This window comes from Poecilia latipinna, unplaced genomic scaffold (genome assembly GCF_001443285.1).
Source record: "Poecilia latipinna isolate Pla-1442-1.1 unplaced genomic scaffold, P_latipinna-1.0 Scaffold236, whole genome shotgun sequence".
Classification (NCBI taxonomy): Eukaryota; Metazoa; Chordata; class Actinopteri; order Cyprinodontiformes; family Poeciliidae; genus Poecilia; species Poecilia latipinna.
Window position 1 is genome coordinate 10,530 of NW_015112852.1, and position 17,666 is coordinate 28,195.

At 40.8% G+C, this 17,666-nt stretch overlaps 1 protein-coding gene across 1 annotated transcript; it reads left to right on the forward strand.

Moving 5' to 3' along the window:
- The first annotated feature begins 10,081 nt into the window (after positions 1-10,081).
- Positions 10,082-15,838, forward strand: LOC106947340 (dermatan-sulfate epimerase-like protein). The gene has a single exon (XM_015032261.1). The coding sequence runs from the start codon at positions 11,078-11,080 to the stop codon at positions 14,690-14,692; it is 3,615 nt and encodes a 1,204-aa protein (XP_014887747.1). The 5' UTR covers positions 10,082-11,077; the 3' UTR covers positions 14,693-15,838.
- The last annotated feature ends 1,828 nt before the right edge of the window (positions 15,839-17,666 follow it).

Below are 17,666 nucleotides of genomic sequence, written 5' to 3' on the forward strand. Positions count from 1 at the left end.
TTCAAAAGGCGTTTTGTTTGCTAGTGCTAATATGTTCTTCAAGTCTTGAATAGAGCAAACAAAACAGAGTGAATATTTAAATGTCAGGTGATGTGAATGTTATAAGCTGTCATGAATTACATTATTTATCCCATCCTCTTACAGGAAAGGTGGCGCCGTTTCATTCTAAATGCACAAATCTGTTCAACAAAGTCCAAAAGGACTCATCCATCCATGCTCACCAGGTTGAGGGAGGAAACCCCAAGCATCCCCCTTCCCCAGTGACGTTCCAAGTTAGAAGTGGGGGATCCCAAGGCATTTCCAGGACTGAACGGATACCGAGTTCTTCCAGTAAGTCCAGTTTCTCCTCTGAGTGAGTTTTTCCCAGAGAGTAATGCATCCTAATTAATAGCCTAAACCATCTCAGCTGACTCTGCGATGCTGTACCTGACCACCACAGGAGGCTAAAGCACCCGGCCCCTCGAATGAAGAAGGTAAAGTCAGAATCGTGTTTATAATGACTTGTTCTTCTGTCATAGTTAAATGTCTGCACCATAAGACATGGACTGGAATTTGGACAGATTGTTAAATCAAGAATATTGCTTTGGGTGAGCTCTTTCATGGAGTGTGGCATCACTACAATCAAGCCCCCTGTTCTCCCACTGCATCCTAACAAGACATTATGACGATGGAAATCCTCAGTTTAAGTCAGAGACTAACCCTTAATAATTAAGCCATATTTTTCTGGTTAAGAATCCTGGACTTGAAGGAACTGACTTTCATTACAAGAGGAAGAAATTTCTTATCCAGCCATTGACCGTATAAATGATCAGACGGACAAACTAAACCAACTTTTCTATTTTTTCCATAGCAATGACCCAGAAGGAAGGATTTGGGAGAGTCCAAAGGGAAACTTGGACTATGCTTTAGTTGGACCAATAATTTAGAATCTGTTGCAATCGATTTGTCCAGGTTTCTCCTTCCCTGTCGCAGCTGCTTTCATTAACTAATCATTGCACCTGTCTTTTGTTTGTCATTATCGTCCCATGTTATTTAGGCTTCTTGGTTTTCTATTGATATTTATTATTTACTGTTAATCTCTACACTATTTCAGTAATTTCATCTATCAACTACTTGAGTCCAGTTTATTTAAAAGTAGTAAGTGAAGTGCATGTTCTCCAACAACCTACCTTTGTACTGTTTATTTTAACTGCACAGCAGGTCCCTCTTCTATCATCTACCGGTCATGCATTTTCACTTTCCTTCTTTTTAGAATCCCACATGATTTTTGTTGATGCTCTTTCAGTTGTCATCCTGGTGAATTTAGTTTCATTTTTTATTTCTGTATGTGAAGCTTCTCAAGTGGTAGACCTGCTGTCAGCCAGTGTTTCGAAAGGTTTGGGGAGTTTAAGGTGCCATCTCTTACTATCACCTATCAAACACATATTATATTCACACATCCGTCTGTCAGACATAAATGAAAAGAAAAAGACAAACTAAGGTGACATCAGTTCCCATTTTTGAGCATCTCATGGTGTTCTTTTGGGGACCAAAAACTATGGGATGTGGTTGATATGAAATGCCTGTTTCCCAAAGGCAGCAGCAGATCCCATCAGCTTGATGGGGTGAGTTTGACTACTAACATAAAAAATAGTAACTTTACTAAAATTAAGCTTTACGCTACCAGTAGAAAATTTGAAAATTTGACTGGTATAAGTATGTACAGGTGTAAAAACTTCTTTTTGTACAAGCTAGCTTTTACATGACGTTAGAAAAATGGCATTACAACACTCACATGAAAAACCACCTTAAAGCTACAAAATGGCTGTAATCTGTTTGTGATTCTTGTTTGCGCAAAGTAGATTGTTTTGCTAGTAAATGTATTCAGTAGTCTTTACAAGGTTGTAACTTTAATTTGATGATTAGTCAACAAAAGGATTTCCAGTGGATTTTGGAACATTGCATGAACACACAGGTTTTACAGTGTTACCACTTGTTGGATGAATTAAGGTCGATGCACAAGTGTGGCGACACTCGGGCAGTTTGCGGTTGCAACAAATTGTGGTATACTACATACAATGAAAATCAAGGATTAGTCATCTGTATGCACTGGTTTGTGTGTTTGTTCATGACAAAATAGGAATGTCCAAGTTTGAGGCCATGACTCCTAATAAGACAAAAGGCGAACTACTGCCGCAAGTTTGAGGTTTAGTTTCTTCAAATTTGGTCTTCTTGATCATAAGGGCTGGTGGAACAAAGTGAGGGGACGGATTGATGGATTGCTTCTTCATCTGCAGTAATACAGGCATTGCTTTGGTCTGTTGTGGTGAAGAAAGAGATGATCAAACATATTTACAGTCTAAAGTTTTAAAAACGTAGCCTGGAAGACAGTCAACAGAAACCTTTACATGTATTTTAGCAAACACGAATCACCAAAACTGAGTATTTCTGGAGATATTTGTTCTCAAAATTTGACAGCGAGGTCCAAGCAGACATGACAAGCAGTACACTTAATGTTTAAAGGATATCCAGAGCTGTCTGCTGGGGAGCAGAAACCAATGTTTCAATCCTCACTAAGGAGTAAAAAGTAGATGTGATTGTATTTCCCTTCAGATGACAACACCTACAACAAGCAACAGTGAGCACAAGCAGAAACCTACAGTCTTTGCATCTGTTTAAGGTGGAATTTTCTGGAAGAGAACTCTGTAAACCAGCCCCAAAAGGCCGTGACTCAGAATTCCTTGACTCTTAATAAGAACACAAGAAATCAATGAGACATTTTGCTGTGAACTGCAGATGAACTTGCTCTTGTTTATGGATTTTAATTAGGGCCACACAGTCTCATGAATTTATGTAAAGCTCCCATCCGCTGTTGTGGGAATTAGACCTGTGATGCTCGCTCTGGAAGAGGTCCTCGCTCTCCTGCCATAGCACTACGCAGAGTTTCCCCCTCTGCACTGCGTCTCATCTTTAAGTCCCTTTTCAGAAACACTGCAGGCTTTTTTCCCCTTCACTGGATGCTACCGTGAATGACACAAGAAACTCATCCCCGATTCCTCCCCCCTGCTACACCGAGACGCGTCAGACAAGGAAGCTGACAAGATGTAAAATCCAAACTCCGAGATGCAAGTTGGCCCATTTGAATAATGCGCACCGATGAGAACAGATTCTTTTCTGGACTCTTTGATGTGTTTGCTGCGAAAAGATGACTTCTGACAGCATCAGATTAAATCCCCCAGACTGGCAAAAAGTAGCAAGAATATGGAAAGGGGAACAAAGAAAAGGAAAAAAATTACATTGCTGTAGTTGTAATCACTCTCGACCAAAGACCTAAACCACAACACTGGCGGCAAATGATGTATCAGCCACAGTGGGATGTTTAATTTGGCACACTCTGAGAAAATCGTGTGTCGCTCTATGGGATTTGGAATTAGTTTAGAGGGCTGTTTGTTGGCTTCTTTACACAGTTGACGTGCCTTCTTACACAAACCAATATCGGAGTGGTGGTATCAACAACAAAAAAAGGAAAAATGAAATAAAATCAATTCAAGCAGAAGTAACAGGGTAATAAACTACTGTGGTCTTCAATTTGGAGCCTGTTTGTTGTTTTTAAACAGATTATCCAAAACTCCATCCCCTTTTTTTCCTGTCATCTCTCATAACACGGTGCCCTTTTAAAATTCAAATGATGCTCCGGGATGCTTAGATTAGCATCTTGAAATATTCATGGCAAGTTTCTGAACTTGCATTGAGCACCTGAGAGGGGGTGAACAGGTAGCGTATCAAAACAAGCTCTGTTTATTAATTTTTCATACGCACTTGGGAGCAGATGAGCAAATTTTCCTGTGTTGCAATCGACCGTGTTTTTTCTTCACTGTGAAGTTTACAGCTGAACTGTGCCTTGTTTTTTGCCCCTGTAATCTTAAAGATGATTTAGTTAAAACTACAACGGTCCTGGACTAAGAAGTACTTTGATTGACTGCCTCACAGAGGCTTTGAAGCCTGAACTGTTGGATTTACCTTCTGCCTCTACCCAGTGGGCCCAAAGCGGGAGACAAGCATGCTGAGCATCCCGAGGCTCTTTGGAGGGAAATTGAAATTTTCTGCAGGGTGAAAAGGAAGGGAGTCTTTCAAGGGCCTGGTTCGCACCTCCCTTTGGTCCCAGCATGGCAGTTTTTTAATAAGGGGGCAGAGTCTGTCGGTACCAAGCTCTCCTTTCAACAAGTACAGCTGGAGGTTTGTAAAACGTGACAAAGAAAGCCAACACCGCCAAGGGATCTGACAAGTTTCATGAAACAGTGGGAGAGCTGCAGTTGGGACTGCATGAGGGACAAGCGCCGCATCCTGTCAGTCAAAAGTGTTTGAGCCTGTTTGACGCGTTCTTAGCAGTATTCTTCAGCTGACACCAAGTAGCCACCTCTTCACAGTGATTTAATTTTTATTATGTCGGGTAGTTGATTGCCTCTGTTTTTCAGGGAGGTTTTGACACGCTTCATTTTGATGATTTCAAAAGCCGTTCTGAAGAGGGAGACATGAAACCCGCATGGGGCAGAGAGGAGAGGGGAGGCGGGAGAACGGAAGACGAGAGTAAGGGAGAAGATTACCTGATTATTAAATGGTAAATATTAATACATTTTCTAATGGTTACAGAACGTCATGGGGCTGAGGGGCCGTCTAAGATAATCCTGTCCCAGGCCCAGGCAAAGCTGTCAGCTGGCTCCGGCTGTCATTGTATTGAGAAAAAAAAATAAGTAAGAGGGAAAACCATAAGCGGCAGATCAAAGTGTTTCAAATATTATGTTACCATAGTTGCAGCAAAACTCATTAAAAGCAACTTCAGAGCCTCGATGCGATCATCTTACAGTGATCGGTGAAAACGACAGATTTTTAAAAATAAGAGTGGATTATTCCTCCTACATGAGTTCAGATAGAACTGTCATACGCATGGAGCCAAGTTAAATTATTAATATTGAGCAGGATGACACGCTCAGTGGTGCCTGGGCTCTGTAAAAAAAAAAAAAAAAAAAACTTAAAAATACTGTGGACTCCCACTTATTTGCAATTCATTATTACCGTTTTCACCTATTCATAGTTTTTTTTTTTTTTTTTTTTTTATTCTGTGAAACTTAAGGCAAAATTATTTGCAGAAAGTCGGTCAGGCTATTTGTTTTTGTACTGCATATTTAAAATAAAAATAAAAAAAAGATCTTGGGAAGTTTAAATACCTAGGCGTAATGCTACTCGACATGCCATTGGCTGACTCTTGAGAGCACCATTTATTTTCTTTGCCTCGGACTGGCTGTCCCTCAAGAGCAGAAATATGTTTTAGGGAATTGTAACTCTTTGGTTTTAGCTATTTGCTGGCGGCTGCGGTTCCAAACCTCTCCAAATGCCAGGTGTCCACTGTGTCTCCCATTCATCCTCTTGTGCTGCCGACATGCTAAATCAAGTCCTGTCTGTGTCTTCTCATCCACAGTTTGACTGAAACTGATAGTGGGGGAGCAGAAACTTTCCATACATGTAGAACAATTGCGCCACTTCTTAAGAAATGTTGTTGTGTAGGTGTGAATAGGAAGGCTAGAAAATAGTAATGAAATCCTACTTATTAGTAAGATACCATCACGATTGCCTTCATGCTGAAGGTTTTGAAATTTGCCACAATCTAGGGATGTTCAATGGCCTTGGGGGTCGTGGAAACTGCACAGAGTTTTTCATCCAGAGGGAAGGTGTGCTCTTTCTGAGAGTTTAACTTCAAAGAATGGCAGCTGTGTCCAATATTCACATCCTGTAGGGACACGACTCATTTCAATTAATGTTTCAATGAAAGAAAACCATAATTCTTATGGGGTTCAGCTAAATGAATATCATATTACTTAAAAGTATCCTGTTCAGATCCAAGGTGATTGATAAAGTAAACAAATATTTGAAGTGGAGAAAAGAGAGACTTTGTTTGTCTTAAAAATGTAAAAAAAATATATATGTATGATAAATTCACAAAATCTTACACCCTCATTAGTTACAAAGTCTAAACTTATAACTGACGCAGTGCTGTAGAAGTAAAACGGTCTCCTTTTGATGCTTTTTTTTTTCTCCAATGCCTGTCTCTTGTATAAGATTATGAATAAAGCAAGAAAAGTTTAGCAGGAGTGACAGCGAATGCGAATGCAGTTCCCACCTCCTCCGCAAAATCACAAAGGAAAACTGGAGAGAGAAACGGCAGCCTTGACGTCGCTGAGACAAGCTGCTGCCAGATGTGGTTCCAACTTGTTGCCTGCAGAAATGGAAAAATCCTCTTCACTCCAGAGATCATGAATGTGGGATGAAGGATTGGATTCAACGAGCAAATGTCATTCAGACTAACAGGTAGAAATGCATGTGAAAAGAGAGAGAGAGAAAAAGGATGAAAGCATCAATTTTTTAAAGCCAGTGTCGATGAAGCATATTTCTTTGTTTTTTCTTGCATTTGGTTTTGATGGATTTGCAGCCAATTCGCAGTTTGTAATTATCTTTTTGCCACTCACAATTTTAACCACAGTGACTAACTATATTATTTAACGATGCCATTCAAATGCCACATCATTCAAACATTACATTTAAATAAAAAAAAATCACAGCTGTTAAGATTTTGTACAGTACAGCACATACTAAATACCTAAAAAAAAACTATGAAGTCTTGAAAACATTTAACCACATCAAGAAATATTCTTGACTTATGATGGATCTCAGATGTGCACATTTCAAAAATTTTGCACATTTCTGAAATGTGCAGATTTCAACAGAAACAAAATCTGTTGAAAACAGAAAAAAAAAAATATTTTGGTGGGGGAGAAGTTAAATTTGAAATGTAAAAGTATCTCATTTATCCGAAAGGATAAACCCATCCAAGATGTTTGAAAGAGTTGTCACAGATGCTGATGGCTATGAGCAGGAAGGATCTCCTGTAGCGGTCTGTATGACAGCGGCGCTGAAGAAGCCTCTGATTGAAGACACTTTCATTGTAAAGCCGACTCATGAAGAGCGTGCTCAGGCTTGCCCATAATTTTCTTGGTTTTTCAAAGAATCCTTCTTTGCACCACAATCTTCAGTGGTTCCATGGTAACTGTCCCTGAACCAACTTTCTTTATTAGGTTGCTAAGCCTTTTTTAAATCCCTGGCTCTGATGCTGCTACCCCAACAGATGATGGCAGAAGAATTTGCACTCTGCAGCATGCAGGTATGCTTGCAAACCTTAAAGCACAGTCTGCTCTGTCCCTTCTGATTGATAACTTCACTGTCGTGTCCCGAGGTGTTTATACTCCTGAATCACTTCCACTAATTCTCCTGTTATGCAATAGTGTTTGAATTAACCCTGTTTCTTTTGAAACCTATAGTCATCTTCTTTATTTTGTTCACATTCAAAACAAGATGACTGTTTACACACAATGTCACAAAGACATCCACCAGCTCACTGTGCTATTCTTGTCCATCTCTGATACACCTGAATACTGCAGAGTGTTTCTGCAGATGACGGGAGTCTGACTTGTGCTCAAAATCTAAAGTGTAGAGTAAAAAGGAATGGTGTGAACACCTGTGCTCCTTTGGTGCTCCTGTGCTGCTGACCACCTGGCTAGACACACAGTCCTTCAGTCTCATAGCTGCATTTCGATTTACCAATCAAATTGTGCAAATTGAAATTACGAACCTAAATTTGCACCAGTTTTGAAAAAGCATTAGTTTATGGGTGTGTGTACTACTTATATTCCATCTATGATAATTTGTTTTTTTTTACATTAAATACAATTAACATCACATTGAAGGTATAACAGTTTTAAAGACCAGATAAAAACGAAAATATTTATCAGTGGTTTGGGTACGTTTAAGACTTTATGTATTTATTTTTGTTTTAGTGTTTTACTATTTAGATTTAGCTATGGATTTTCCCTTGATTGATGAGGTATTTTTTATACTCCCTTATTGGCACCTGGTAAACTAAGTATTGGGTTTCCTCCTTTATAACTGCAACTATTGCAGCAGTTTTGTAAATACTTGTATTCAGCTTTTATTTTAAAGCTTTCATATCATATGACATATGACTTTGTGAAAAGATCTGACTGACATGAGTTTGAGATTATCATCAGTGTTTGCACTGAGGCAGCTTTTTTTTTTTGATACATCTCTTCTCCATATGAAAGATATCTCCCACAAAGGAAACAGTGGATCTCCTGCAGTGATCTGATAAAACCAGCTGTGTGCCTGTAGTGAACCTGTGCTTTCAAGCCGTTGGGTGTGAAAAAAAAAAAAAAAAAGGCGAGACTGCTCCCTGAGGCATACCATGCAGCAGAACACACATGTGGTGTCACTGCAGAGAAAGCAATCCATCAGCAAATTGAGATGCAGAACAGAAGCCTAATATACATAGACTGAATTGGTACACTTGATCAATGAGAGTGCACTGAGTGTGAGGAGGATGGGTAAATGTCAGAGATTTTTCTAAATGGTACTGTTTGTGAAATCACTGGGTGGATTTTCTGCTGCATCAAGGAAAACAGCAATGAGTATAAATGTCATTTGTTTTGATTTGACTATTAACAGTAATGCTAATTTGGCTTACTTGTTAATTAAGAAGAAGAATAAATTTTATTTCCATACAATTACTGAATACATTTTTTTTCCTCCTTGTGTGTTTTTAGTTAGTGTGTGACTACATTTAGCAAATTCCTCTGGGTGCTTGAAATTCTTATTTTATCACCTCTCAGACTCCTCATCTGATTGCACACTTTATGATTCATAAAAGCGTCTCTCTGAACGGTTAGCTCCTTGATAAAACTAAGTGGAGCAACACCAGCAGGTGACATGGAACCCCAAATCATCACTGTCAGTAGAAACTGCTCACCAAACCTCAGGAAAATGAGTTTTTCTTCACTCTTTCTCTGACTTTGGCACCCAGATTTCCAATAAGTACCAAACAACTAACAGTCTGTTCTTTTTTCTTAGGTAAGATCTTTTCCACTTGTAGCTAAAATGTCTTGAATACATCTGTTTGTGATGGAATATGAAGTTAATAGGAGAAAGTCCATACCTTTTTAATCTTAATTTTTTTTATGGATTTTGCTTCACAATCCTGTCGTGCCTGTGGCTATCCTTCCACTCAGTCTTTCCAAAACAGCACTTTGTAAGCAGTGGGATTTTCAATAGCTATCATAATCATCAAAACTGACAAAAAAAATAAACACTCATATATTTAAGTATGTATGTGTCTCGGGTTAGTTTTTCAAAGTATTTAGTTAATCATAATAATTATTAGAATGCACTTTATTTGCTAGCGCTAACTTTAACAGATGCATTTTGAGCTGTGATTTGAAAGTAAAAAGTGAATCAATGTTATGGAAAGTTGGGAAGCCGAGTGACAAATTAGACACTGAATAGATTTTCTGGACTGAAACTCATCCTTAACCCTGTTGCTTCTCTCTTTGATACAGTAAGGGAGATAAACGCTAATCTATCTGAAGCATTGGACTTGTTGATCCTTTTGGACGGTCTTATTTATCTGCCATGCTTCATCTTAGGCTCATGCTGACACATCCACTTCATTGGCCTGACTTGCTCTTGCAGTGAGCCTGGATCATTTCATCTTTTTCTCTGATTCCCTAAACTGGGACCATGCTAGGAGGAAAGACACGGACTACGTGGAAAAAAATAAAAATACTTTAAAGGGTACTATGCCCCCTCTTAGAAAAAAAAAAAAAAATAGGTAGCAGACCTAAACTGGGACCATGCTAGTAGGAAAGACACAGACTATGAGGAAAACAATTAACCCTGGTTTCCAAATGATTCCCAGGTAATGAGCGTGAGCAACTGCATACCACTCTTAATTGTTCATCTTCATTTTCTTACATAAATTGGGCATCCGTCAATGTTATTATTACACTTACATAGATAGCTATTTAATTTAATTATTTATTTATTTTTGCTGTTTTATTAAAATTAAATGCAAAACTAAGTAATTCTGTAAAAAAAATAAATAAAATGTGTAAAAGACTGGCACTCCGCATCGTTCACATGAGGGTGAGCTGCTGAAGTCACGGCTCCCTCTACAGTTTGTACAGTGGAAAAATATTCCATCCAGTGCAGGAAAACAATCAAACTGGCTGTGCTGAACAGTCGGGAGGACACAACGGGAGATCACACACACTCACTTTCTGGGATGTGTGTGTGCAGCAACAGCGGGAAGATTCTCTCCTCTCACTAGACGGACAATCAGAACTAATGGTTATTTTTTTTTGGGGGGGGGGGGCGAAGGGGGGAGATGTTTTCCATTTTCTTGCAGACATTCGGGGGGCAAAATGTTTCATTCTTGGAATACTTGAGGAGTGACGGCAACTTTCCCCCTACTCGGACTTCACACTAATCAGAGGGTAAGACGCTGAGAGAGGGAGAGAGGAGAGAGAGAGAGACAGAGAACTGGGCTTAACGATGCAAAGGGAGCAACATTCAGCTCAGTGGTTACGCACAGAACCACCTCGGCGTGTGGCGGCTGTGTAACCGAGAAGCAATGCTGTCTGCGGGGATGCGGTGCCCGCCGCGGTCCCTGCCCGCTGATGTTGCGGCTCGGTCGGGCTGCGCACGGAGCCTGTGGGCGGCTGTGATTGGACCGGACACGGACTGGGGCTGACTGATGTTTGTCCGTGCGAGCAATATGTTAAAAGGAGGAGATCAATAGGAGTTACCGGCGAGCTTGGAGATGGCAGTGTCTCCGTATTGACGGGAGGAAGGAGGACAACAAGCACGAGGAATATGTTTTGGATGTAAACAGATTCCCCCCCTCCGAAAATGTCTTTTTTCTCTCTCATTGCCTGTTGAGACAGACTGCTACAGATGGGAATATTTTTCTGTTGCCATTCCACTGAAGTTTTTTTTTTCCTTATGAAGACTATCATGTACCTCCTAATATATTTTCATATAAAGTTGAAGGACTTTTATTGTGACATTTTCTGTTAACTTATTGAACATTGCAGGGACATTTTAAAAGAGGGGGAAGAAAACTTTTATTCCGTAGGCTACCTGCAATTTCCAAGAAATTCCAAGAATTTCCGAAATGCATTCAGTGATGCCATGAAACATGGCTTATATGTGGGTTGCACATCTGCTTTTTTTACTCCCACTCCTTAGAGTGGGGACGGCTTTCTCTGGAGTTTTTAACACCACAGACAGAGACGTTTTCACCGATGACTCGCCACGGGTCAAGCTCGAGCGGTGGAAGCTCCACTCCGCCGACTCACACCCCAACCTATATTTTAACCAGGCGGACGTGTTGCACTTGAGGCAAAGGTCCTCCACCACCCACAGTTACATCTTTAAAGTCATCCGGGCAGCTGTGCTCACCATGCTTTCCAACGCACCGTCTTACATCCCCCCTGCAAAGCATGAGGAGTTTACAAGCAAATGGAATGAGATCTATGGGAACAACTTGCCCCCTCTGGCTCTTTACTGCCTGCTGTGCCCCGAGGACTCGGCCGCCCTGCAGTTTCTTTTAAAGTTTATGGATAGGATGGCCAACTACCCAGACTGGAAAGTGACCAGTGCGCCGAATGATGAGGTCCCCACGGCCCACTCTCTGACTGGGTTTGCAACTGCTTATGACTTTATTTACTCCTTCTTGGATGAAAACAGGAGGGACACATACCTCAAGAAAATTCACTCAGAGACTGAAGCACTGTATGAGCTCTCCAAATTCAGAGCATGGGGGAAACAGTACCTCCAAAACCATCAAACCACTAATATCTTAGCCATCCTAACTGGTGCAATAGTGGTGGGCTCACATAACGACCCAGAGTCGATGATCTGGAAACAGGTGTCGGTGAACTACATGGAGAAAACCATGTTTCTCCTTAATCACATTGTGGATGGCTCTTTGGACGAGGGAGTCGCTTATGGAAGCTACACAGCCAAGTCCATAACGCAGTACGTCTTTTTAGCCCAACGCCATTTTAACATCGATAACATGCAGAACAACTGGCTGCGGGGTCACTTCTGGTTTTACTATGCCACTCTGCTGCCAGGCTTCCAGAGGACAGTCGGCATAGCAGACTCTAACTACAACTGGTTTTACGGACCGGAGAGTCAGCTGGCTTTCCTCGACACGTTTGTCTTGAAGAATGGAACAGGAAACTGGCTGGCTCAGCAGATTCGGAAGCACAGACCGAAGGATGGACCCATGGGGCAGTCGTCGGCCCAGCGCTGGGCTACGCTCCACACAGAGTACATCTGGTACAACTCACATCTCACACCACAACCTCCCCATGACTTTGGCAAAGCGAGGATGCATATTTTCTCTAACTGGGGGGTTGTTACCTATGGAGCTGGACTTCCTGCTGGCCAAAGTAATACTTTTGTTTCCTTTAAGTCTGGACGTCTCGGCGGCCGTGCAGTCTATGACATTGTTCATGACAAACCTTACTCCTGGGTAGACGGTTGGAACAGCTTTAACCCTGGCCACGAACACCCAGACCAGAACTCCTTCACATTTGCTCCCAATGGGCAGGTGTTTGTATCTGAAGCACTTTACGGTCCCAAATACAGCTATCTTAACAATGTTTTGGTGTTCAGTCCATCTCCTACCAGCCAATGTAACAGTCCATGGGAGGGGCAGTTAGGGGAGTGTGCCAAGTGGCTGCGCTGGACTGATGAGGGGGTGGGTGACGCCAGAGGAGAGGTGATTGTTGCCTCTGAGCACAGGGACACTATGTTTGTGAGCGGGGAGGCTGTGTCAGCATACTCCCCAGCCATGAGATTAAAAAGTGTTTTCAGAGCCTTGGTTCTGCTAAACTCCCAAACTTTGCTGGTGCTCGACCACGTTGAGAAGTGGGCCGACTCCCCTGTGAAGTCTCTCAGTGCTTTTTTCCACAACCTAGACATTGATTTCAAATATGTTCCCTTTAGATTTATGGATAAATACAACGGTGCCATGATGGATGTGTGGGATGCTCATTATAAAATGTTCTGGTTTGACAGCCAGGGTCACAGCCCTGAGACCAGAATACAGGAGGCAGAGCAGGCTGCAGAGTTTAAAAAGAGGTGGACACAGTATGTCAATGTCACTTTTCCAATGACAGGCGCAGTCAGCAGAGTAGCTTATGTGTTCCATGGCCCATATGTTAAAGTGTCCAGTTGTAGATTTATAGATAACAGCAAAAATGGTGTGAGGCTTTCTTTAACCATAAACAACACAGAGAAGATTGTTTCTATAGTTACTAACTATAAAGATATTGGAGCAAGATTGGCTTATATAGGATTTGGCGGTCACTGCAAAGTTGAAGATAGATATCAAATCACTAGATATGGCCTTGGGACGCAGCACATCCCTAAACAAATTAGCAACGATAATCAGCTCTTTGACATTGGATTTACTCTCAATGTGGTCGCGGGCGTTGTTCTCTGTGTGGCCATAGGATTTTTGACCATGCAGAGAAAGTTTTATGTTTGCTTCAGCAGACTGATGCGCTACGCCTTGCTCTCTGTGCTTGTCCTCTGGATAGTCGAGTTGCTGTTTGTGTCCAACAGCTGCGATCAGCTGCTCTGCGGAGTAAAGTGGAAAGGTGCAGACACCAAAAGTGAAGCAAGCAAACAAATCAGGTTGTATGAGCAGCACCGGCTCCCCCTTCCCACCGTGGTCATAACAGCCCTTCCTGGGTCGGGGTCAGAAATACTCAAGTACCTTTTCTATAATAACTCAGACTTTGTTTACATAAGGGTTCCTGCTGAACATGTGGATATTCCTGAGACTGAGTTTGAGTTTGACTCACTGGTTGACACCTGTGAGTGGTCAAGGACAGATGCTTTGCATGGACGGTTTAAGATCATTCAGAGCTGGCTGCATTCACTTGTGCACAATACCAAGTTGCACTTGCAAAATATCCAGCTTGCAGAGGGCAGCAGGGCCAAACAGCCCCAGAGAGCAAGCCCCTCTAGGGACAGAAAGAAAAGATCCAGGCGGAGGGAGCCTGCGTCTGAGCTGAAGGGCAGGCTGAAGGCCAGCCTGGACAGAGACACAGAGTACGTAAGGGAGATGAGACGGCATGTTGCAGAGTACCCCAACGCCCAAGTGGTCCTCAACATGCGGAGCGGCAGCTGGACGCTTAAACTGCCCTTCATTCAAGAAGTGGTTGGCATCTCCCTGAGGGCAGTCTATTTGGTCAGAGACCCTCGGGCATGGATTTATCTCATGGTTTATAACAGCAAGCCCAGTCTTTACTCACTGAAAAACATCCCGCAGCACCTTTCCTTGATATTCAAGGAGGATTCTGTAAGGGCAGGGTGCCCAGCAATTGCCCCAGAGTTTAAAACAATCCAGTGGCTGCTGTCCCGGTCAGAGTCGAACCCTATCCTGATCCTTGCTCATCTCTGGCTGGCTCACACGATGGCAGCACTTCGAGTTGCTGAGACCCTCCCCGAGGACTCCTACCTTCGAGTGAGGTTTGAGGACGTGGTCAGCTTCCCCCAGGAGACAGCGGAGACAATACACACATTCCTGGGAGTTCCTATGTCGCCAGCAGCCCTCAATCAGCTGACATTTACCACCTCCACAAACCTGTACAACCTCATGTACGAAGGGGACATCTCACCAGCAAACATCAACATATGGAGGCAGAAAATGCCTCGAAAGGATGTCAGACTGATAGAGGATATATGCGGAGGTGTAATGAAAAGGTTGGGCTATGCCAGGTCTGCCAGTTAACTGCTGCTGATCAGCTTGTCGTGAGCTGTCATGTTTACTGTAGCTGCCACTCAAATATATTTTCTCTTTTTCTTTTGCACTGAAATTTAAGAAAGTTAGTTGCCTGTCTCTCTGTGTCCAAATGTTTTGCGCTAAGTGGGGGTGTATTTAGGGATTTGTGCAGAATATGCCAACAATGTCTTAGATGGAAGAATATTTATATATATATATATATATACAACAATAGGGATTGTGTGTTTTCCTCCACCAGCTGCTCATGTTTACCATTAGCACTTCTTCTCTAAGGGAGATTTTGAAACCTTTACTGTCTTACAACAGGAAGAGCACTTACTTTCAGTACACCACCTCATTTCATAAACGACTACGTACTGTTTTGTTTAGAAATGTAAAATCATTGTTTTTTTTTATTTTCTGCAGATTTAATCTTTTTCGTTTGATTCATTTTGCGGGAGATTATTAACTGGTTTGGTGGAAATATTTTGGGGCTGTGGGAAACAAGTTTGGCACAGTACTGTAAATGAATATATTTTCCTGGTTATTCATGAAAAAATTGACTGTCATTTACAAAGAAAACAGGAAAGAAAGAAAGTGTATTTGCTGCTATGTATCTCTAAATGTTGTCTTTAACTCGTTTATCGTTACAATTAGATTTGAAAAGGAGAAGAACACCCATTTTTAAACTACATATAAACAATGAATTAAACAACTGCACTTCAGTTGTGAATAATTCACAAGCACAGTTCAGTTCAGTGCAGTTTCAGACATGAATTGTTCTCTCACTTCCACGTAAACAAATATCTGAAGGTTTTGATGTGGACCTGGAGGCTGAGTCCACTAGTTTAGCCAAAGTTTTAGAATCAGGGAACATTTTTCCAACTGAAATGATCAGAATTCGCCAAGACTTTCTGAACGAGGGGTTTCCTGATCACATAAGCACATGCCACAGCGGGAGGAAACCCTACAGCATGTGCTCTTTCCATCGAAGATGGAAAATATTTAGTTAACACGGGGCCTGATAAATATAGATTATTTAATTATTTCATGCTAAATATCAAAGACGGGAGATAAAAAGATTTTTAATTTATTGGTCATTGATGTTCTTGCTGTCACCCACAGATACTTAATAAATGATCTTTTAAAAGGCAACATTATAATCTATATCAACGCTGTTTAATGTATATTATTAATAATATGTTCCATTAATAATAATATTATTAATCATTATTGAATAACAATTATTATGATGATTCTTACCAATTATTATTATTATTATTATTATTATTATTATTATTATTATTATTATTATTATTATAATTGTTATTATTATTATTATTATTATTATTATTATTATTATTATTATTATTATTATTATTATTATTATTATTTGATATATATATCTTTTCTTATGTACCGGCCCTAAAATGAGCTGAAAAAGAGTAAAGAGTGAAGGATTAAAAAATATGTAAGAAATGGGATTTATTGCAAATAAGAACTTTTGATTATTTTTGTCTTTAAAAAGTGTAAAACCGAATGCTGCAGGAGAGAGGGAGAGCATCAGCGGCTTACACACAGAAATGTTTTGATTGCATTTTAATTCAATCAGCTGACAGATTTCATTTTAAAGCTCAAAGATATCATGGCAGTTGTGTGGCCTGGCACTGTTACAGGGACTCTTTTGATTGTTAAAGAGGGAGTATGAGTTTTTCTTTGAAAAATTAGTCTCAATGTTTGAAAAAAATGAGCCTGTAAAGATGTAACGTGTAGCAAAATGTGAGTCAAGAGTATTTATGGCTTCCAAAGACATACATCCCAAAGGACCGAGAATGAATATGATTATTATAATGACTCCCTTTTAGCAGTTACTGAATCAGAGAGAAGAGCTTAATGGAGATCAAACTGAAAAAAAAAAAAAGCTGAACTGTCAGCCCTGATGCATTTCTAGTCGATGCCGTTTTTAAAGCATTCCCCTCAGCAACCCCCATTAATCTGAAGAATGCATAACTGAGGCGGTGTTTTACCCTTTTCAAAATCTTCACTGCAAAGAAACTGAGGAACATGCAAACAGCACAGGTTTCCATCTCCTGAAACGTTCACTCTGTTATGATCTCTGGTTTTTTTATTTTATGTTTTTATCTACAGAGGACAGAGAGATCTGCACTAAACGGGGGGTGAATAATAAGTTTAGAGGAAAAATAAAGAGACCATCTCATCTCTGTGACGTTAAGCTGTTGCTTGGGCAAAAATGTATGCTACTCAGTAACCTGAAGCCGTCTTTCATTAAACCTTTTTGCACTGCAACTGGATCATATGTATCATGCACATGGTGCGCTCATTTATACCCGCAAAAAAAAAACATAATTGGGTAATCATTTCTCCACTACAATCAGCTGTGTCTGTTTTCTTCCCTAGTCCTGACTGGCTGGACACCCCCCACGCCCCCGCCTCCACCCGTTCGATGTTTGTGGTCTTTGAATGTGTAGATTTTGGCAGACATGCTTTCACTTTTGGTGTTGCAATCCTGTTAGCGACTCAGTGTTTTGTATTTGCTTGTGGGGATACAGTTCCTTGCTTCTGTGGCCTTGAATTGCAATCATTTCCATATTGGGGGGTGGGGGGGGTATTTCTGTTGGCTCTGGAGCAGGAGGTGGCCACGATGTTCAGAAAATAATAAATACATGAATATATTCGCAAACCAGTCTTTGTTTTGATGCTGTCAACTGCTTTTCACTGTGATAATGTTATGTTTTCTCTGATTCTCATTTAGCCCAGTTTTCCATCATTTCCAGTAGTAGGGTTTCACACACTTAACTATGGGCAAGGATTTCATATTAATTAGGGGCTTTTAATGATGCATTCGAATTGTTTTTGTTTCTTTTTTAGGGTGGAATACAATATACAACCTAAGTATTTTTTGAAAACATAAAATGGTCTGAATTTATTTTTTATTATTATTATTTTTTTTAAGCACACAGAG